At 43.0% G+C, this 23,460-nt stretch overlaps 1 protein-coding gene across 1 annotated transcript; it reads left to right on the top strand.

Moving 5' to 3' along the window:
* The first annotated feature begins 227 nt into the window (after positions 1–227).
* On the top strand, positions 228–23,100 carry LOC117497379 (IgGFc-binding protein-like). The gene is made up of 27 exons (XM_034149342.1): positions 228–319; positions 405–538; positions 971–1,623; positions 2,465–2,898; positions 3,127–3,290; positions 4,446–4,622; positions 5,114–5,339; positions 6,095–6,340; positions 7,250–7,351; positions 8,005–8,152; positions 8,648–8,768; positions 9,003–9,335; positions 9,893–10,064; positions 10,535–10,632; positions 12,057–12,187; positions 12,750–12,919; positions 13,275–13,489; positions 13,561–13,755; positions 14,964–15,152; positions 15,541–15,977; positions 16,994–17,112; positions 17,337–17,533; positions 18,229–18,367; positions 19,845–20,027; positions 20,207–20,352; positions 21,472–21,819; positions 22,877–23,100. The coding sequence occupies exons 1-26, from the start codon at positions 265–267 to the stop codon at positions 21,778–21,780; spliced, it is 5,493 nt and encodes a 1,830-aa protein (XP_034005233.1). The 5' UTR covers positions 228–264; the 3' UTR covers positions 21,781–21,819; positions 22,877–23,100.
* Positions 23,101–23,460: the final 360 nt, after the last annotated feature.

Here is a 23,460-nt window from a genome sequence, read left to right as displayed (position 1 = left end):
AAGCACAACACATGATGTTCAACACTTTATGCAAATGTGGTTTAAAATGCAGCTCAACCCTTGTGTGTGTGTGTGTGTGTGTGTGTGTGTGTGTGTGTGTGGTGTGTGTGTGTGTGTGTGTGTGTGTGTGTGTGTGTGTGTGTGTGTGTGTGTGTGTGTATGTGTGTGTGTGTGTGTGTGTGTGTGTGTGTGTATGTGTGTGTGTGTGTGTGTGTGTGTGTGTGTGTGTGTGTGTGTGTGTGTGTGTGTGTCTCTCTATCAGCCATGGACATCAGGCCTCTCACAGTGTGTTTGGCTGTCTGTGCTGCACTCTTGGCAGGTAATATGAGCGCAGTAACACAGAGTACTAAGTCTTATTCTTTGTCGTGTTTTAAGTTATGTTAAATCTCCTCTCTCTTCCCCAGTGTGTCATGGTTGTTCTACAGGAAGGGAGTTCATCACCACATTTCTTCCTAATTACCAGCGTAGTTCTGGGAAACAGCACACACTCCATTTGGCTTTGACTGCTCAGGACTCTGATGCCACTATTACCATAAAGGTGAGAATCAGAGGTGGGACATGCAACAGTCCAAAAAAGGATTGTTCCAAAATTCATAATGCAGCATACAAATGGCAGCATTTTGCCACATATGAATATAACAATGACGTCAATTCCAATGTACAGTATTAAAGGCTAAAGCACAGAAGCACATCGTATTCACCAAAGAGAAATCTGTGGTGTGTGTGTGTGTGTGTGTGTGTGTGTGTGTGTGTGTGTGTGTGTGTGTGTGTGTGTGTGTGTGTGTGTGTGTGTATGTATGTATGTGTCTTAGGGGAGAAATTGCACTGTATTTCAAGCAAAACTTGACTGTGTCTTCTGGTCAGTCCATCATCGTTTCACATTTCCATGAAAGACAGCATCCAATCTGTTCTAATGAAACTGGTTAATCCTTAACAAATCCCAGCATATAACATGACATAACATCTACAGGTGTCTTCACTGAGATTCTACAGGAAGCTGAGCCTCTCTGCAGGTCAAAGCCAGTGGGTTTCTCTGCCATGTGGATCCGAGCTGCAGAAGCAATTTGTTAATGAAAACTCAGCGGTTCAAATCTCCTCCACTGCTGCGATCTCTGTGGCCTCCTTCAACCGCCGCTTCGCCTCAGGAGATGGCGCTGTGGTTTCCCCCACAGAGGAGCTAGGGACTGACTACTTCGTGTTCACACCCTCAGGAGGCAAGTCGTGCATGGACAAGCTTGTGGCTATTGTTAATGGCAAGAGCCAGAATAGGATCACCATCTTACCTGGTGCTGATGTGTCACTGAGAGGTGGGAACAAGTGGAAGCGTGGGAAGGCGATGACCATACAGCTGGCACCATACGCATCTTACCTTTTACGAGGTCACACAACTTTGACGGGCACACGGATCCAATCCCAGAAGCCTGTAGCGGTGTTAGCAGGCCACCAGTGTCTGTCCATGGGTAAGCTCTGTGAACACGTGTATGAGCAGCTGCCCCCGGTCCACAGCCTGGGTAAAGATTACATGGTGCCCATGACCGGCAGCAAGAAGACCACAAACCAGGCAGTGATAGTCGCTGTTGAAGACAACACTGAGTTGACTCTGCACAAGGACTCAAGAAAACAGTTAAGTTCATTATGAATTCATTATAATATACTGTTGAAGCTACAGCCAAAGATGTCATGGTTTACCCGTGTGCTGGCAGGCCTATCCACCTTCCATCCATCAAACTAACACATAATACTATACGGAGAAATATCATGTAATCATTACTTTTGGAAATATGAATTGACTCTAGTTTCATAATGGGCAAAGATAACTTAATGCAATGCAACAGAAAACTCAAACAAAAAAAATGCTGCGAATAAATTAAAATACAAGCAAAAGAAACACGTCGTCAATACAGAACATGAAGATATGACCTGAAAATACTGAGAACAAGCAAAAGCGGCAACACGGCATTCTGCACGCCACAGATCTGTGGTACAACACTATAGTTTTCAGGCTGATTAAATATCGCCATATGCTGTAAGTGAACGTTTGACTGGTACTTTTGGTATCGACATTTTGCAACCGTATCTCATAACTATAACTTCTGTCTTAGGATTGAACCCTCTTCTCGTTGTCATATTTATGAGAAAGGTTTATAAGGTTATCACTTGTCCCTGTTTGAGAAGACAGAGGCATAATTGTGATTTTTGATTTAGTTGTTTCTATTTACTCCTTGGTTTTGGACAGTGCTACATATATCAATGTAAATGAGTATTCTTGATATATTATTATACATAATATGTAATAATATATATAGTTAGTCACTTACTTTAATGTTAGTCAAAACATTATTTGTCCTGTACTGTCTATATTATAAGAGAACAATATGTTATATCTCAATTGTAAGTATTTATTGTAAATTAAAGTATCCGATGTGAACTACACTTCTATAACTAAGTTGTATGACTCCAACAGGAAGCTCGCAAAAGCTGGAGACGTCATCCTGCAAAAACTGATCTACAAACGTCCACTGGTTGTCAAGAGCAACAAGAAAGTAATGGTGCTGCTTCTCAGCGACAACCGTCCACATGACCCTTTCCTGATAACGCTGATCCCTACGTGCAAGCTGTCCACTGATTGGGCGGTGGAGACAGTGGGGGGGCTTCTGAATACTGTGTCCATTCTGTCAGAGAAGGAGGGGGCAGCCAGTGTGAAGGTGTGTTGGTCAGGAAAGTGCATATCACCTCGGTGGAGTAGCCTCCTGACGGACAAGCACTGGGTGTGGTCCAATGTAGATGTGGGGCGTCAGCAGAGCCATGTGAGGGTGGAGGGGGACGCACTTATGGCGGTGTACGCCTATGGAGGGAAGCACCGCCATTCATACGGCATTGCAGGAGTTTGTTCTGAAGGTACACACAGATTCCCTTACACATACACACACACACTATTTCTACATGTAGTGTACAATGCATAAGTATTTCTATTACAAGTCATATCACGTTATGTACAGTATGCCTGAAAGGGATGAGGAAATGGATGAGTTATAGTGCATATGTGACAAGTTAAACACATTAGGATGGCATGATTACATATTCGTCCATGTGTTTATGTTTATGGTGTGTTTGTATTTTCTGTAGGTATCACCCCTCCCACACCTCCACCGGACCCTTGTGAAAAGGTGAAATGTCGAGTAAAGGAACGTTGTGTGAAAGGAGAATGTGTCCACGTTTCTACAGCAACCTGCCGTGCGGTCGGTGACCCCCACTACCGCACATTTGATGGCCGACGCTTTGACTTCCAGGTTGGAACATCTTGACCCCTCCTCAGCAGCCATTCACTAAAGAGTTTCCTTCTATCATACTCTTGGTATATTCTGTTGACACACTGAACATAAACCAAGAACAGAACTTCTATGAGAAATATTTGATTAAAACGAGCAGTAATCTTTGCCCCTCCACTGTAGGAGCTAGGAATCCCAATCCATTACTCGAGAAAGATCAATAATGTTCATGCATTCATATGATTGTGTGTATATCATTGAAAATGGCCATTTTGTTGTTGAGACTTCCTATGCATTTCCTACACATTATTATTACTATTTTCTGTAATCGCCAGCCCCACCTCATCACACAGCAGCTCACAGCTGATTCTTCCTGTCACTCAGGGAAACTCCAAGAGGCATCTAGGTGGAGGCAGACTTGCCCATTGTTGCAAAGCCCCAATACTCCATAGATGTCCCATTGGACTAAGAGCCTGTTATACTTAAAACAACAACAATGGCTCCAGGCAAACTCTCCCCAATGACGTCATCCGCTGTAAAAACTCTGCCAAATACATACCTAAAAAACTTGATGCTAAATGCACAATAAATGTATTGAATATAAGGCTAGCAAATACGACATTACCGGTTTAAACGTAAGGTATGACATTAACCACGGCCATTTTCCAAACTCTGTCCAAATAAGAAGAAAGAAAGAAAAGCCAGCTGCACAGTATCAAAGATCAACGTGTATTATAGCTAATCAGATGAGCATTGCCCAACACTAATGGTTACTAATAACAACTTTAAACAAGAACAATATTTAAATTGATTAATTTGCCTCCTAACTAAACCCCCGAACTGAATAAGACTAAAATAATGTCTCAGCAACACATTATATTGTCGCCATTCATCACACATTGCCTTACATAAGTCACATCATACAGTCTTAAAGGTTTTCAAACTGAAAACCTTTAAGAGTGCTGCGATTGCACAGTATATTTAGCTTTTAAAAGGCTCACCAGCATCTTGTGTCTCATGAATAATCCTCTTCATAAATTGTGAGAATGGAGCCTTTGTTATTTTGCTTGTCTGCTGGATAAGCCATGAGCAGTGATATGATTCCAACTCACTGGGCCTGGGGGCTTTATAAGATGAAGTGTCCAAAAGTTAAGCAAACTTCATATTTTCTCTCAGGGTACCTGCACATACATTATGACAACAGTTGCAAAGAAGGCGTCTGACCTCAGTGAATTCACTGTGACGACCAAGAATGACCACCGAGGTAACCGCCGAGTTTCATATGTGAGGACTGTTGGAGTCACCGTTTACGAGCAAACCATCACCATCGGCCGACACAGGTCACAAGTGGAGGTAACACTTTGTGATAATCAAAGTTCAAATACACAGACAAGCATGCTGAGAGTACAATAGACTATAGAAAGACTTGTAGCAAGCCATACCAATGTTGAATATTCCTGCCAACCTATCTGTATTTAGATAGACATTTTTGGTCCCTCTAATACATGAGTTATTCTCCAATTTTCTTGGGACATTTCTGAAAACGAAAATCAAACAGCTCAAACATAATGCTTTTGTAAAAAAAGAACATGATTAATATAATAATATTTTGTATTAATGTATCACTTTATTTATTGTTTTGCTATTGCAAGAACACTTTTAGTTCTCTGCGTGATTGCTACAATGTTTAATCGCAGTTTGGTTCAAAGTTCTCTCAGCTTTTCACATGACTGCATACAGCTTTCTCTCCTCTGATCTTGTGTTGCAATGCATTTCCAGTTTTCACTATTGTTCATAAGCAGTGTTACAACTTGTTCTAAGTGTTGTTGTGTTATTACCTTCAGGTCAATGGAGAGTTACAGTACTTGCCTGTCAGTTTGTTGGGGGGTAAGGTCTCTGTGAAGCAGAGTGGAGCCTATGCTACCCTCACCACTGACTTTGGCCTGAATGTCAGATATGACTGGAACATGAGACTGTACATCACAGTGCCCTCCTCCTACCACCAACACCTGGGGGGCCTCTGTGGAAACTACAATGGAGACATGACAGATGACCTGCCTGAAGCAAAGGGTGAGGGTCCCTGTAGGAGGAGAGCTGCTTGGGTGGAGCCAGTAGTCCCCTGTGGTCTGAATGTAACTTCCAACATCCAACAGGGTGGTGCAGTGAAGACGGACAGCATTTTTGACAGGGGACCCAGAAGTTAGCTTTGCAAGGGGTCCCTCGACAAAAAGCATTGTTTTTGAGTTTAGAATATTGCAGAAAGAAATATCTGTTTATGATACTTACACATTTCTTACAGCAGGATAATCTCCACATTTGAACACCACTTGACTTATTCAGACACTGGTTGACTAACGTTTTTTAAGAAACGTAAAAGCTTCAACACACCCCAGTGGGGTATTTATTGATCGATTTCATGTCGTAGAACTCAACATGAAAACCACTTCTGCAGACCTTATTTCAGGCTTCTAACCCAAGACACGTTCAAAAAATCATTAACTTTGAGACAAGGGAACCCAAAAGTGTTAAAAATGCTAACTCATATCCGGGTTTAGGACTCATTCCTGCACCACTCTTAAGCGATTGGAATTACACTTTCTTCACAAGACATTCCTGGCGGTAGATACATTGTTGTATAAGTATCAAGTCAACCATTCTGTGTTGGATATGCAGAAACACTCACTTACAGGAATGTTAAGAATTACATTCGTGTTGTTATTTTCTCTATTTTCTCATAGAAGAAAATAGAATACAATAAAATACCAACTTTTGTTTTGAGTCAGATAAGAAACTCTCTGAAACTGCATTCCTTTTGTCTGTGGCAGACTCCAGTGTCCCTACTGTGCTGAAAATGATCCGGAAGTGGAAGGCCGAGGATTCAGATCGGTTCTGTGATGATAACTGCGCTGGTCGCTGTCCTCAGTGTTCAGAAAAGCAGCAGGCCCACTTCCGTCTGCCCAGACTCTGTGGGGTCCTGACAGAGGCCAATGGACCTTTTTCAGCCTGCCACAAACAGGTGGACCCCTCTATGTACCTGGACAACTGTGTCTATGATGTCTGTGTCGATAAAGGTAAGCCGGTAATTGAGTATGTTCACAGTTTTGGGACAGAATACACAAAAACATTCACAGATCTATGAGTTATGCTGACATGAAAAGTGTAGATGTATGTATCGAAAACTTAGAAGTATATATTCAATGACTTACTCATTATTGATGCATTTATGGGTTTATCACAGCTGGTAATGGTGGCACTAATTTGAATGACTTTTTATACTGCTTTTAGTTAGTATAGTGGCTGCCCACTGCTCCTAAAGGCGGTGGTGGCGAAGTCCATAGGGACGTGGCTTGGCAACTGGAAGGTCACCAGTTCGAGTCCCGGCAAGACCAAGTGTTACCGAGGTGTCCCTGAGCAAGGCACCGTTCCCTACACTGCTCCCCGGGCGCCGGACATAATGGCAGCACACTGCTCCTAACACTAGGATGGGTCAAATGCAGAGGAACAATTTCGTTACATAGTACCTGTACTGTGAAAAGACAAAAAGAGCAATTTTTCTTTTTTCTTTTTATTTAATACTACCATGGGTTAAACGCAAAAGTGACTAATTCGTTCTTAAAATGTGTGTATGTGTGTGATGATTAAAAGAGGATTTCAATATCCTATCTATATGCATTAAACGCAAACAAATAGCCTATAAAGATACCTCTATTTGTTAAGCTTACATTCATACAGCACAACTTTAAAACTAAACACAAATAAAGACATTCTCACTGCTGCAAACAGCGAGCCAACATGTTTCTGAACAGTTAAAGCATAAAAACAGTAGACGTGCCATCATTGATCTAAGCACACTGTTCTGTCCACGTGTGTGTGTGCTGCAGCCTGTGTCCCTAGACTGTGAGTCACACACACTGCAGGACTCGCTCGTCTGTTTGTTGTGGTTCTTCTCTGTAAATAACAAAGGGTCTGTGTTTGTGTAGGTGCAAGACGGGTTCTCTGTGATAACCTGAAGAGTTATGGTGATGCCTGTCTGTCAGAAGGAGTGAAAGTCAACCCTGAGTGGAGAATGGTTACCAAATGCTGTAAGTCACTTTTGAACACTGTCATAACTTTAGGTGCCAAACTTATCATAAACCACGCAGTCCTATCATCTGAATCCTATACGGTAAAGTTGTTATTATAAACTTCTAATTCTTATTACTAAAACGGGAATATACTAACCTAAGAGTTCACTCGTGGAAATAATGAGAATTTGGGTGACTTTGCTTTCAGTGTTTCTGTCTTCAGTTCTGACTGGCTGGTAGGAACCCCAGACATTGTAGAAAAACACGTAAAAGCTTCAATGATTCACCAATAGGATACTAGGATAGAACAAGTATCTGAAGCTTGTATTAACCACAGATCTTATTTAAGGCATCTAACCAAAAGCACGTTCAGAAAACCATTGACTTCCAGACCAGGGAACCAGGAATCGCTCAAAAGCTAACTCATTTCCAGGTTTAAGGACTCATTCCTGAACAAATGTACAGTCACGTGTTGATCTGTTAGCTATGGAAATAAAACCTACAGGATGGAAACATAAATGTCTAATCCAATCATGAATGAACTATTCAAACCTTTTAAAAAACATTCATATTGTTTAATAATTGTATGATGTTGTTTTGTTTTTAGACTTAAGGGGAACAATGAGCTCAAATATGATAATGATGAATAATGATCTCCACTCCCCTCCCAGTCCTCTCCTGTCCAAAGGGCAGCCACTATGAGGCGTGCGGCCCCTCCTGCCCGGCCTCCTGCTCAGATCCACACAGTGAGAAGCAGTGTAAGGACCCCTGTGTGGAGGGCTGCCAGTGTGATAAAGGCCTGGTGATTAGTGGAGACAGGTAACTAAACACGTTCTTACAGGGGCACATTCTTTATGAATAAACAAACTTACTGCAAGATGATGTTACGCTATTCCATAACCACACCAAGGCAGGCCATTGGTAGAATAGTTTACTGTTTGGTGTCCCATGATCCCAGATTGATTCATAAAAACTCTCTGGGGGGAAACAGGCTCGTTGTGATCTTAACTTTACTCACAGTGAGGTGTAGTGCCTTGGAAAGCATCTGATCTGTAGTAAATGTGCTCGAACATGCATAACCACAGATATGGTTATTTCAAAGCAGTGGAAATGAATAGCATAGCAGGAATGTTTTATACATGTTTGGTTTAATCAAGTTCCAAGTTCTTTATCCTCCTATGCAATGACAGAGAAGCAGTCTTGGGAATACAAATCTTAGATCGCAGGCTTCAGCCAACAAAGCACAAAAAACCATGCACCTAAACATTTTAAATCTAAAAAACCTAAATATATCCCATTTGGTGTGTGTTTCAGATGTGTTCCTCAGAAAAGATGTGGATGCCAACATAAAGGCAGTTATTACCCAACAGGCAAAGCTTTCTGGGCTGATAACAAATGCACCACAAAGTGTGAATGCATCCAAGGGAAAGCCACGGTTGGTGATTGTGTGTGTGTGTGTGTGTGTGTGTGTGTGTGTGTGTGTGTGTGTGTGTGTGTGTGTGTGTGTGTGTGTGTGCGTGTGTGTGTGTGTGTGTGTGTGTGTGTGTGTGTGTGTGTGTGTGTGTGTGTGTGTGTGTGTGTGTGAGTCTGTGCAACATCATTGTGTTGCTAGTGTTCATCTCCTCCACTGTGTTCTAATATTGTACTCTGTTCTCTCCTGCTGATGAAGTGCAAATCAGTCACCTGTAAGAAGAATGAGCTCTGTGCTCTGAAGGAGGGAGTGAGGAACTGCTACCCAGCATCCTTTGCAACATGCAAAGGCACCGGAGACCCCCACTACCGAAGCTTTGACCAACGGCGCTTTGATTTCCAGGGCACTTGTACCTATGTCCTGTCTCAAATCATCAAGGGATCAGACAAGGATCTGGAGCGGTTCCAGGTGCTGGTCCAGAACGAGAACCGAGGGCGTAACAAGGCTGTGGCCTACACCAAGTCCGTGTCTCTGACTGTGTTTGATGACATCACTGTCAGCATGAGTCGTGGCAACGCAGGGAAAATACTGGTGAGATCAGTCCGCCTCCTGCAGGATATACGGGGGAAATAACAGTAACGCAAATCCTAACATATCTTATATCAGTAATATTCAGAGTTCAAAGGCTTCATTGTCTTATGCACAGCTAGTGTTACTATGGCAATGGAAATCCCAGGCTCCTCCAACAATGCAACATAAACACATGTAAGAGATAAAACAATAAAACAAAACAATACAAATTGTGCTAGAAGAAACAGAGTAGAAATATAATAGTGCAAGAGAATGTTGCACGAATAAAGTGCAAGTAATGCAGGAGAAGGTATATGTATATGTCAACTAGAATGAAATGAGCTAAAGATAGAATGTGAAATGAAATGCTGTACAGTGAAATAAAATACTTATAATTGTAATAATAGATAAATATGTGAGATGCAAACACGTATTTGCATCCCACAAAATGCAAATATGAGTTTGCATTTTGTGAAATTTGCTGAAAGATCACTGAATATTAAACGGATTCAATGATTACATCTAAATTTCCCCCTCCCCTTCTCCCCCCCCCCCCCCCTCTCCTTCCCCCCCCCCAGGTCAACAGCCAGCCTGTAAACCTGCCTTACTCCATGGAGGATGGCAAGCTTTCCCTGTACCGGCAAGGCTACTTTGGCGTGGTGACAACATCTTTTGGTTTGACGCTCAGGTTCAACTGGAACAGCTACGTCAGCTTGACTTTGCCCAGCTCATACTCTTCTGCTACAGGCGGTGAGTTACGGTGCATCGCTGCTGGGGGTGGTTTACCCCCAGTATGAAGCAAACAGTGGCATCATGTATTCAGATGTCAGGTCAGGGGCTAAGATCATTCAGATTGTTGCTCGCCCCCCACTGAAAAGCTTTATTAAGATAATGAGCAGATCCAGTTTGTTGGGGGGTAAGGTCTCTGTGAAGCAGAGTGGAGCCTATGCTACCCTCACCACTGACTTTGGCCTGAATGTCAGATATGACTGGAACATGATCCTAGCGTCCCTAAACTCTGCTCTACCTTTGTAGCTTTTTCTTTTAAAGCCATCAGGCTACCCGTCAATCTGAAAACCTGCACGGATACCATTGTTTTTACAGTGCAATAGAGCAAGAGTGGGCTTATATACCATTCAAGCTACAGAGTTTTCATTCTTCTTCAAAGTTGCAACATAAGGTTTTTTTTAAGGTGTAATGTGTATCTTGTTTTGTTTCAGGCTTGTGTGGAAATTACAATGGCAAACCTGGTGATGACTTACTGAAACCGGATGGCACCCTGGCTAACCACATTAACGTCTTTGGACACAGCTGGAAGGTGTGTATCAGCTGAGATCTGGGGTGGCTGAGCATCCTACACAAACCTGAACTGACCAAAAAAAACACACACATTAAAAACTCCATTAAGTCATATACTGCAAAACTGAACAGTATATGAAACACAAAGCCAGCACATACTCCTACAGTAGAAAGAATAACGTGTTGCTACATGGTGGACATGTCAGAAGGAGAATGACGTCACACCTTCAATATTGTTCTCTGAAAAAGCTTAAAAAAAAAAAAATGTAAATGTATACTGTACACATCTTAAGGTCCTTACACACCGAGCCGATTCGGCGTCGATAGATGTCGGGCCATCGATGAGCGTTGTGTCGCCCTACTCAGATTGGTGTGTACTGCACCGTCGTGTCTTTTCGGCTGTGCCGACACCTTCCTGTCGGCCAAATAAATCACTCTGATTGGCTGTTCAGCTTAGCGAATCAGTGCATGAGAAGCGAAACGGAAGTGAGGGACCCAAACAAACGATTAAGAAGACAAATCTGAGATTTCATTTACCTCCAGCTCTCAACACAGGTTCTGGAAAGCCCCATGAGCTTCTCGCTGTAGAGTGAAAATGGAACACGCACTTTATTGTTGTTTGTTTATATCACGCAGTCTGTTCTTCTTCTCTCGGTTATCACGCAGTCTGTCTTCCGCTTGTTGCCTCTTTTGAATGACGAATACACACTACCGCCGCCTGCTGGTAAGGAGAGTTATTGCCACTCACGCATGCGCAGTTCGTATGTGCAACTTGGCCGTCGGCTGAAGTCTTTGCGGTGTGTTCCAGTGCGACACATGGCCAAGACGCAGAGACGTGATGCGACGTGAGGCCGTGAGGAGACGTGAGGCGACGTGAGGCCGTGAGGAGACGTGAGGAGACGTGAGGAGACGTGAGGCGACGTGAGGAGACGTGAGGAGACGTGAGGCGACGTGAGGCGACGTTCCGTCGAGACGTGTTCTTTGGTGTTCTTTGGTGTCAGTTTGGGGTGTAAGAGGCTTTAAAATGAAGAGCATGCTGTGTATGCCAAGTCAAAAACAATCGGAGATGCAGGACCATTTGCTGCAACGACTTGATCAAATAATGTCAAAAAAAAAAAAACATCAGTTAAGAGAAAGCTGAAGATAAAGTGAGTTTTAAGAAGAGGTGTTAAAGAGGATACTGAGTTTTCCTGCCTGAGATCTAAAGCTTTAATGAACAACAGTAAATGTGATCAGTAATCTTACCACCTGTTACTAACAGCCTACCAAACAATAGAAAGAGAAACACAATTACATTTGGACCTGTTTTAGTTAATAACAAGCCAACACTTCTCAAAAATCTCTCGTCTTATGTCAACATCTTTGTCGTGACTTTTTCGTTACTCTTTAACACTTAAAAACCTCTGCATATGTCCACTGTTGCTGTGATGTCATTGCCTGCAGGCGGGGGGGGATGCTGGCTGCACCAGTGACTGTCCTAATGGGAAATGTCCGGAGTGTGAGCCTGCGCTGATCCTACGCTACCAGGACAAGAAATACTGCGGCATCATCGCTGACAAGCAGGGACCGTTTGGGTAATTGTACTATCCATGATTCCCTGGAAAGATGCAGTGACAGAGTGATGATACTGTGTAGACGCCATGTTGACATTCACACTGGCACATTGTTAAACTGAAGCTGCTTATGCTAATGTGTTTCTCATCTGTCAGTCCCAAGCACAGAACGGGTTCTTTTCAGACTTTTCATCTCAATGTCACTGAAGACATGTTTCCTTTTTCCTTTTGCTGTTAGAATTATTTATACAGTTAGTCCTTTATGTCTGATACAAACTACCAGAGGAATGATTCAAGTTAAGAAGGATCTAATGTGTCCCCCTTCCTGACGAAGAACAGTTTTTATTTGGCTGCAGATAAAAAAAGAGAATAATATTATTCCATGGCCAGGCCTACAGTATTCAATATCTAGCATGTGTCTGCTTTATAAAGTGACCTCCTCCTGGGTAAAGCAAGAAACCATAAATACTTATGCTTAGTATTTTAAAAACCAACAACTAAATGCTATTGGATATTTAAAAGCCCAGTCCTCAAACTGGGTATTGCTCTGTTTATGAAAGTGTTTCTGTCTCTGCCCCTGCAGAAAGTGTCACAGTAAACTGGACCACACCTCCTTCCTCAAAGAGTGTGTTTTCGATCTGTGCATGTACCAAGGCCACGCCTCTGCACTGTGCAACAGCCTATCAGCTTTCAGCACCACTTGTCAAGAGGCGGGAGCAACAGTGGGGAGCTGGAGAACCCAACAGTTTTGTCGTAAGACACACACACACACACACACACACACACACACACACACACACACACACACACACACACACACACACACACATGCATACTGACTGACTATACATCCATCCATTATGTTTTGTTTAGAATCTAGAGTTCACTACCCTTAACCCCACAATCATTACAGCATGTTTAAGGTGGTGCATGCAGTCACTGGGCCCTTATGTTGTTAATAAATAAATAAATAAAAAATGTCACTTTTTATGTACAGGGAAACTTAACTCTTGTTTCTAACCTGTCCCGATAATGTCCTCTAATGTTCAGATCATAAAAGACACAAGCATTTCTCAGGAACATTGTCTTTCCTTGTGTGTCTCTGCAGCTCCGTCATGTGGTGCCAACAGTCACTATGAGCAGTGTGGCCCCCCCTGCCCGCTCACCTGCAGTGGCCTCGCCCCCCCAGAGGGCTGCGACAGGAGCGCCCCCTGCTCAGAAGGCTGTGTGTGTGACAATGGATTCATGCTGAGTGATGACAAGTGTGTCCCTCTGTCAGAGTGTGGCTGCCAGTACGAGGGACAGTACTATCTGAGTGGACAGGTACACATTGTCCCCTCTCAATGCTGCGTCCTCTGCCTTCACCTCTACTGATGTGTCTGCTCTCTCCTCAGGTGTTCTATCTAGGAAAGGCATGCAACACTCGTTGTGTGTGTACAGACGATGGAGAAGTGCAGTGTGATCCTAAATCTGGCTGTTCAGCCAATGAGAAGTGTGTTGTGAAAGGAGGCTCCTCCTCCTGTGCTCCCAAAGGGGTGGGCTCCTGCTCTGTGAGTGGAGGCAGGGTGGTCAGGTCCTTCGATGGACAGGTAAGTTCTTTTTAAGTCAAAAAGTAAGCATATTATCTAGAGCAGTGGTTCCCAACCTGGGGGCACCAAAGATCGCAGTGGGGGCGCCAGGCCTCAGATGATTTGAGGCCAAATATCATATTTAGACTTTTTAGACTTTTTATTTTTATTTTTTACATATAATTGTAACGCAATACATGATTGTCACTAAAAGCCTTGTCTCTACATTACAATAACATATACAAAATAAAAATTCAAGTTAGTAGCTATTATAGGCATAAAAACACAGAAATGTATAATTCTTTCTTTAATAGAAATGTTTCTTCTGCCCGTAAAGTGTCCAAACCAGGCTTTTCTGGATAAGCGCATTTTTAAAACATAGTCATTGTCCATGCCGGTTTCAGTTGGATTATTTGTCACAGTTGCTCCGATCAGATCGGTCTCCTCCATTTTGTAGATTATTTACGACTTTTGAATCCACATAAACACATCGGCAAAATCCGGCTTACTTTGAGCATGTGTTTTAAACAGTTTAATCCCTTTGTGAATTGTTTCCACTTGCGCCGTCCTTTCATTTCTTCATACAGCAAGGCAAGGCAAGGCAATTTTATTTATATAGCACTTTTCAGCACGTGGCGATACAGCGGGAATCCAAATGAATGAATCCTGAGTCCAATAACCATCAAAGTCACTCCAATAGTGCTCCTTGATTACGCTTTCATGCTCCTTTAACAAAATACTTCACAGTCATCCAGTTTGTGACAGTAGTTGTAGCATTTTTGAGACTTTTAAACTATAATTACCGCTGTACCCACACACACACAAGGGGGGGGGGCGCAACTTCCAACAGGAGTCATTTGGGGGGGCTCTTGGGAAAAAAGGTTGGGAACCCCTGATCTAGAGTAATGTATCTGAGTGTATTATATTATTGAGCTTACCACCAAGTAATACAGGCACATATCGATAGTACATTATTTGAATATCTATTTATGTAATGACATCAAGGTATTTCTACTTTCTTTCAAACTTTTTTTATCTATTTGTGACATGTTTCAAATCTTCTCCATAAGAAGCATCCACATCTAAAAGTGATGAGTCATGTTTTTCTGGATGTTTTATAAGGATAGCTTACCACTTCATATTAAAATACATTCAGGACATTTGGTTAAAAAATGGAAATGACAGATCGACCATGTGATAAAGCACCTCCTCCTCCTCTGACCCTGTAGGCATATCCTCTGTGGGGAGACTGTTTGTTCTTGTTGGCACAAGTGGGAGAGAACGAGGGAGGGCTGGAAGCCTTCACTGTGTTAGTACATCAGCAAACACATGAGGATGGTTCTGTCTCTCGCAGTCTGGAGCTCCAGGTTTACGACATGGAAATCACTCTGAAGTCAGGGGTCATCTGGGAGATCAAGGTATGATTGACAGGTTAGGTATGAAGTGTGTTCCCACAGCCATTGTTTTCACAAACAGAAGTTAAAGTGAGCATCAGAACACTATCGAACAATCTGGTACTAACTTTGTCAATTCACACTCTGTCAGCTTAGTCATCATGATGTCCAGGTCCTTATGGACAACAGATAGCTCTTATTTATTGTCCATTTGGTTGAAGAGTATTTCTTTCTAAGGATTGGGGTGTGCGTTATTCCTGTGAACATGTTACGTTGAATCCTCTGGGGACAGTCTCAGTCTTCAGTGCTTGACACACCATCTGCAGTGCCTCAGGAGTGGGGGGTGTAAACTGGGATGAACCCATGGTACCAGCTCACGTAATGTAATACTTTGTCCCCTTCTGTGTCTCAGGTTGATGACATCAGAGTCTTCCTCCCTGTGGCCCTGGCTGACGGGAAAGTGCGAGCACATCAAAATGGCATCAACATCATCATTGAGAGTGACTTTGGTCTGAGGCTGACCTACGACACGTTGGCAGGGGTGATCCTACAGCTCCCCTCCACCTATCACAGCGCTCCAAAGGGTCTCTGTGGGAACTACAACGGGAAGCTGTCTGATGACCCGTCCTCAGCAGGGGAGACGTCAGCAGACACGGAGGAATCTCTGGTCATAGAGAAGGACGAGGAGCCATGTAAGCCCGGCTGTGGGGCCACTTCCTGTCCTAAGCCCGATGAGAATAAGGTCCCAGATGCCAAAAAGGCCTGTGACATCATCAAATCTAAGAAGGGCCCCTTTTCAGGATGCCACTCAACAGTGGCCCCGACTCCAGACTACGAGGCTTGTGTCAGGCAAGGATACCTTTATGTCAAAGTCATGTATTTTATACAAACAGTGACTGTGATCCAGGCAGCAGCTCACTGTTCCTCTAATCAGGCTACCTGCTCCACACTGTGACTTGTGTGTGTGTGTGTGTGTGTGTGTGTGTGTGTGTGTGTGTGTGTGTGTGTGTGTGTGTGTGTGTGTGTGTGTGTGTGTGTGTGTGTGTGTGTGTGTGTGTGTGTGTGTGTGTGTGTGTGTGTGTGTGTGTCACTTGGTAAAAGTGTGGTTTATTTAATTTACTTTATCCTATAATAATATATGATAATATATATCGATGATCTTTATTTTGTATTAATAATCAAAATCTGCAAAGTAACTAAATATGTTAAATAAATGTAGCAGTAAAAAGTACAATATTTTCCAACAAAATGTAAAGCGTGAGAGTACAAAGTAGCATAATGTGAAAACACATGTAAAGTGCAAGTACCTACATTTAGTTCGTTTTGGGTACTTGAGGTAATGTACCTAGTTACTTTCCATCACTGGTATACGGTTCTCTGTGTTTAGGGAGTATGAACCACATTATTTCAGATGCAGTCACTTGACCTGCCATCAGTGTAGATCTTCTGATCATATGACCCAACCATTCATTACATTATGCCAACCTATCATTTTGTACTTCCATCACTTTCAACTATGCTTTAAAGAATGAGTTCATTTATTACTAAAGATAGAACAATTGTTCATAAAGCTGCATGCTACCTTAGAACACAGCGATGATGACAGATTATTAACAACATTTCAGATGCACTCCCTTTCCCAAAGTACTTTATATGTTCTGATCATAAGATCACCCTCTGACCAGTCAGTGTTGTAACATTGTCTCCATGTTCCCAGATCTCCGCCACTCATTTAGCATATTTGTATGAAAGCATTGAGAGACTAAACAAATATAATAAAGCAGAATTTTCCTACACCAAACTAAAGTTTCTCTGTGAAGGCCCTTCCAGTTGTTCCCTGTAATGACAGAGGTTTTGTATTTCAGGGAGATGTCGACCGACGGAGCGGGCCAGGCCGTCCTGTGTCGTCACATCCAGAGCTACGTGACGGCCTGTCAGCTGGCCGGAGCAGAGATCAGGACCTGGAGGAGTGACAGCTTCTGTCGTGAGTCTCTGAATGCGGCTGATTCTACTCTCTCATGCCTTTTAGTACGATGGTCCTGGGATAAGAAGTACATTAGACAATAAAAACAAAAATATGACAGTATAGGACATAATTAAACATGCCATCGAAAACAGTCAACTTGTGAATGATTGAAAAACAGAAATCAGAAAAACTGCCTTAATATTTTTAGATTTGACTCAAATGGATACTGTTTGCTGTTGCAGCTGTGAGCTGTGCGGCAGGAAGTCACTACGAGCTGTGCTCCTCCTCCTGCTCCTCCACCTGCTCCTCTCTGCAGAGCTCCGCCCCCTGCCCCCCCTGCCAGGAGGGCTGCCAGTGTGCCGACAGCCTGATGTCTGACGGCGCCCGCTGTGTCCCCGTGGAGAAGTGTGGCTGCGTGGTGGACGGACAATATTACAGGGTGACTACCATCATCCACATCATAATGTTTATTCAGTACAGGATGAGAGCTAAGCACTATCTAATATGTTGTTAGTCCAATTCAACTTTGATCATGAATGAATGTGAGGCGCGTTCAAGACTACGTTCATATCAGAAAGGGGCCTTACTGTCATATGCAAATTACACACCTTTTACATTTAATACTGCTATTCACTACCTAAGACTTGAACAGCACTGTTGTGAAATAACACTGTGCAATACACACTCTTTTACAATGTATTAACTGGCTGCTACTGCTAAACTTTTCTATGTTTTCTTACCCTGATAAGGCTGCTACATATTCTTTGTTTGTTTGGTCCTGTTTTGTATTTAATAACATGTGCTCGCTTCTTTATTTAATATGTCTGTCTACTTATTTTGTTTTTCCTTTATCGTCACTGTTCCCTTTGCTATAACACTGTACTTTTCCCCGCTGTGGGAGAAATAAACTATTTCTGATTCTGAAGGTAGCTGAGTTTCTTCCCGTTACATGGATATGAAACATTCATAGTTTATTCAATCTTAAGAAGCCCTCAGACACTGTTGCTTGCAGATGTCCGTGGGGCTTAACAGGTTAATGGAATAAAAAACACATCGAAGCGAAAAAAGGAAATCTCAGTAGGCTAGGCATAAGATGGTTTGTGTTGATTTAAGTGTGTTCTCATATATTTTCAGTCAGGGACATCAGTGTGGCTGGAGGGCTGCTCCGAGCGCTGCGCCTGTGAAGGGGGGCAGTACAGCTGCAAGTCCACCAGCTGCCAGCAGGGGCAGGAGTGTCGCAACAAGGACGGAGCGCTGGGCTGCTTCTCTACAGGTGGGACTGATCTCTGACTGTTAGCCATGTTCTGTAGTGTTCAGAAAGCAAGGCATGCACAGTACTGGAGTATTCTGTGGACTTTAACAGCAGAACATCTTATCAGCATCAGTGCACTCCAGGGTGTGTCAGTTATTTGTGACATCACAGGTGGGTGTGGCTACAGGTGCAACACACCTGAAGGGAGGAGCGTCAAACTCCTTTCAGCATGCTGTTCAGTCATTCTAGGACAGCCACATACTTTCATTTGCAACTTAAACTGACTCAAACAATTACCAACCCCCGAATACGTTGACAGAGCAACAAATAACTGTATGATTAATAAAAAAAAGATGTTCTTATATTTAAAGCCAATTTGAAAAGGTGGGTCTGCGTTGGCCCTCTAAAGAAAGATCACTGCCCCCTCAGGGCTTCTGGAAGGTGGGTCCCTCTAAAGAAAGATCACTGCCCCCTCAGGGCTTCTGGAAGGTGGGTCCCTCTAAAGAAAGATCACTGCCCCCTCAGGGCTTCTGGAAGGTGGGTCTCTCTAAAGAAAGATCACTGCCCCCTCAGGGCTTCTGGAAGGTGGGACCCTCTCAAGAAAGATCACTGCCCCCTCAGTGCTTCTGGAAGGTGGGACCCTCTAAAGAAAGATCACTACCCCCTCAGTGCTTCTGGAAGGTGGGACCCTCTAAAGAAAGATCACTGCCCCCTCAGGGCTTCTGGAAGGTGGGTCCACAATCCTCTTTGTTTTATCTTTACATTAGAAGTCTAGTACCAGAGGACCTGAGGGTCCTAAGGGTTCATATGTTAAAAGCAAATCTGATTCAGAGCTAGCACCAACACCAGTTAGAGCTTTAAAAAACAATTAAAATATCTGCTTAGATCATTTATATTGTTGAAATATGTTCAATGCCAGCGTGAGTGTGATCCTCAATGAATTCAATAAGAAAAAAGCTGCCTGCTGTCATGAAGCAGCGAGTATAGATGAATCATTCAAATTGAGTATAACAACGCAAACTCCTGACAGATATTGAGGGCACTGTACTCACTTAACATTTCAAATGTAGCTGTGTGAAGAATGTGGAAGTGAGCCGTCCATAGCAGCTCAGTGTTCCTCCCTGGCAGCCAGGAGGCCCGGGTCTGTTCCAGAGTCACAGAAATGTCTTGACCTCTTTGGAACTCTCTGAAAAGCAATACAGCATTACACAGGAACAATAGCTCAATGATAAAGACAAGTAAATACAGAGGCAAGTAAACTGTGTCATTCCCTATAATATTGATAACAAATGTACAACTTCAAAATGCCAAGACTTTAACAGTGTTTTCTATTTTGCTGTCCCATGTTTGTTTGATTTGATCACTTACTTTTACTTTGAGTTTCTCTTAACCTGAATAACCATGTGTGTGTGTGTGTGTGTGTGTGTGTGTGTGTGTGTGTGTGTGTGTGTGTGTGTGTGTGTGTGTGTGTGTGTGTGTGTGTGTGTGTGTGTTGCAGACCCTTGTGCTGAGGTGAAGTGCAGAGTAAAGGAGCACTGTGTGGTGTCAGAAGGCCAGGGAGCGTGTGTTCCTGATTCTACAGCCTTGTGTTGGGCTGCCGGCGACCCGCACTACAGCACGTTTGACAAACACCGGTACTCTTTCCAGGGAACCTGCACCTACGTCCTGGTCAACACCACAGGTCTGTCTGCTCAACACTCACATTGTCAACTCTTTCCATTAAAATGACTACCAAAGAAATAGAGTGGTGCAGGAATGAGTCCTAAATCCTTGAATTGAGTTAGCATTTGATCACTTCCGGTTCACTGGCCTTTAAGTCAATGGTCACACTGCTAACATTAACATAAATACCTTCCCCAGGTCTCGACCCCTCCCTGCCATCGTTCACTGTGATCAGCAAGAATGAGCTGCGAGGAAACTCTGAAGGCTCCTTCGTGCGCTCAGCCACTGTGGAGATGCTGGGCCATCGGATCTCCATCGCCTCCTCTGAGAGAGGGGTCATACTGGTGGGTCTTTGCTCAGCGTAAATAATGCCAGCACTGCAACTTTTCACACACTATTCCTAGTTACACTGATAATTAGATTCAATTCTAATTACCGACACAAAGGAAATCTGATACAGATGAAGTGTTTGGTCATGTACGTTTTCACTGCTGTTGGCAATGTTAACATTTGACTGTCATTGCTGAGTCAAACGGACACAGTGATATTACAAGGTTAAGTAGAACAAGTAGAACATCTAAATATGTGTACTGTATAGAAATGTTATCATGTATGGAGATACACACACACACACACACACACACACACACACACACACACACACACACACACACACACACACACATACACACACACACACACACACACACACACACACACACACACACACACACACACACACACACACACACACACACACACACACACACACACACAGCAGTGGCTCAGTCAGTAGGGGCTTGGACTGTGAGCCGTAGGGTCGCCGGTTCAAGTCCCCGACCAGTTCACCTCCTGGGCCCTGCCGTGGTGCCCTTGAGCAAGGCACCGGACATCCCCCCTCACTCCCATTGCTCCCCGGGCGCTGTGCAATAGCTGCCCACTGCTCCTGGTACTAGGATGGGTTAAATGCAGAGAACACATGTCACTGTGTGCTCTGTGCTCTGCATGTGTGAGCATTACAGAGGGGTTCATCCCTCCCATTCTATTCTATTCACAAGTCTTCACACCATTGGAGAGGTTCCATTTCCCCTGACCTGAATGTGATTGTTAATTGATATGAGAAAATGTAATCTTCTTCTTCCCAATTAAATATATAATGTCTAATATGGGAAATTATATTTCTGTGCCATATAATGCTACTGGTTTAATTACTGTCTTGCATACTATTTCTGAATGAGGATTTTGTTTTGTACTGTTTTTATGGTGGCATATAAGATCTCTTCTAAATCTTACCGCCTTTACTTTTTGTTATTTCACAGTTCCAAAACCTCCTGTTGATAATAATGTGTTTAATGGAAGAGAACTAATATGGTTATATTGACAATATTTGTTAAGTGCCATCATTGTACAACAAAGATTTCAGACCCCCCCACCCCCTCTTCCTCTCCCTCCCTCTCTCTCAGGTGGACGGTATCAGGACGGAGCTTCCTGTCCGTCTGGAGGGAGGCAGCATCTCCATAACAGCGTCTGGAATCAGAGGCACGCTCCAAAGTGATTTTGGCGTGGAGGTCACGTTTGATTGGGCCACACTCCTCATGGTGTCCATCAGCAGCAGTTACTTTGGTAATGTGGCCGGGCTCTGTGGAAACTACAACGGCGACCCGGAGGACGAGCTGACGCAGGCGGGGGGGGGGGGCGGCTGCCAATTTGACGGACTGGGCCTCCACCTGGAGCCTGGAGGACTACGACCCCTTCTGCTACCACTTCTGTGAGGACGTGTGTCCGCAGTGCTCAGACAAGGACCGCGTCAAGTCAGTACCTCCTTCAATGAGCACTCTTAGATATTCAGTGTCACTCATTATAAACGTGAATATCACTACATAACTAGAGAATGCAATTCCTGAAGACATTGCTGTGTGACCGCTGTGTGTAAGTTATGTAAGGGGGCGTGGCTAAAGTATGGGGGCTGGGGGAAATAATGACTAAACACATCATCTCTGTGCTGAGGGCGAAGATGCCTTCGCAAAACGCTTTATGAGCTACTGTATAATATTTCTGGAATTATGAAAGTTATGAATGTCCGGAGTAATAGCGCCCATATGGGACAAGAAAGCAATCAAAAAAAGGTGCGGAATAATAATAAATAATTAATTTTGTTCTGACTTAGCATTCACACCAAATAAACGAAGATAAGTTTAAACGTTTTTAGGAGTTTATGACAAGAACAAAAAAACGACTATACTAGTTAACATGTTCTAATGAGCACTAAACAGGAAGTGCAGCTCTGGATTATGAGATGTTTTGAAGTGACATTTTGAGCTGCTAAACATTCCCCCAAGATAAGGAAAGTCATTAGCTTTCATCCTGCGGAGACACAGGACATTATGTTACAACACAATAATACTTTCTTTTCAGATCAAGTCTAAAATGTTCCTGCACAACAGATCCATTTTCATCACATATTTAAGACAAGAAAGAAAATACACCCCCCCTAAACATTTCAATCACTAAAGACAAATGATATTGTCTTCATGGCATGGTATGAGCGGGATGTGATATTTCATTGTGGACCAACTTACACTGGAAAAACTGAAACATTGACTTCAATTAAATGTATATATACATATACATATATATGTCAACACCTTTCACATACCTGTATTAGTTAGTTGAAAACAATATATTAAGTTTAACCTAATATTTGTTATTTATTCCAAAGTCAACGGTTGAGTATTTTCAGTGTTACCTCCTCAGATCTATCACGGTTTGGAGCAACTCAAATGATGACCTAAATGTGTTTTATTAAAATGATATAATCATATGAGGAGATGCCAATAATCCTCAGCATTTCCCTGATCTCCTCCTCAGGTACACGGGCCCAGACTACTGCGGGATAATAAGCGACAAGAAGGGCCCCTTCGCTGGTTGTCATGGCAGCCTGCCGGTAGCAGAGAATGTGGCAGATTGTCTGTACGATGTGTGCACCAATGAAGGGCGACAGGAAGTGCTGTGTGAGGCCCTGAGCACCTACCTGGCCGAGTGCCAGGAAGCTGGAGCATCTGTGTTGCCATGGAGACAACTGGCCAAATGTTGTGAGTAACATACTGTCAGTGGTGTAATGTAACTAAGTACATGTAATCAAGTAATGTACTTAAGTAGAACATTGAGGTACTTGTGCTTTACTTGAGTATTTTCCCATTATTTTACTCCATTACATTTATTTTATATATTTAGTTACTTTGCAGACTTAGGTTAATTTAATGTAATTTAATGCAAATCGACACATTATATTATCATATATTATTATTGGTTAAGATCAACAGTAGTGTTTACAGTAATTCAAACGGACCCCACCTTTACCAAGTACAACACTGAAGTGATTAACACATTAATACACCAATCATTTTAATACAATATTTAAATATAGAATGTGTTTAAATGTGCCTTTCTGA

Source organism: Trematomus bernacchii, unplaced genomic scaffold (assembly GCF_902827165.1).
Source record: "Trematomus bernacchii unplaced genomic scaffold, fTreBer1.1, whole genome shotgun sequence".
Taxonomy (NCBI): domain Eukaryota; kingdom Metazoa; phylum Chordata; class Actinopteri; order Perciformes; family Nototheniidae; genus Trematomus; species Trematomus bernacchii.
Note: the sequence above shows the minus strand (reverse complement) of the source record. Positions and strands in the feature narration are given on the sequence as shown.

Bases quoted from the DNA above. Each gene is read 5' to 3' on its own strand.
- LOC117497379 (XM_034149342.1), top strand. From the start codon at position 265: ATGGACATCAGGCCTCTCACAGTGTGTTTGGCTGTCTGTGCTGCACTC. The intron at 10,065-10,534 runs GTGAGTTACGGT...GTTTTGTTTCAG, and splicing joins ATACTCTTCTGCTACAGGCG to GCTTGTGTGGAAATTACAAT. The intron at 10,633-12,056 runs GTGTGTATCAGC...CATTGCCTGCAG, and splicing joins TCTTTGGACACAGCTGGAAG to GCGGGGGGGGATGCTGGCTG.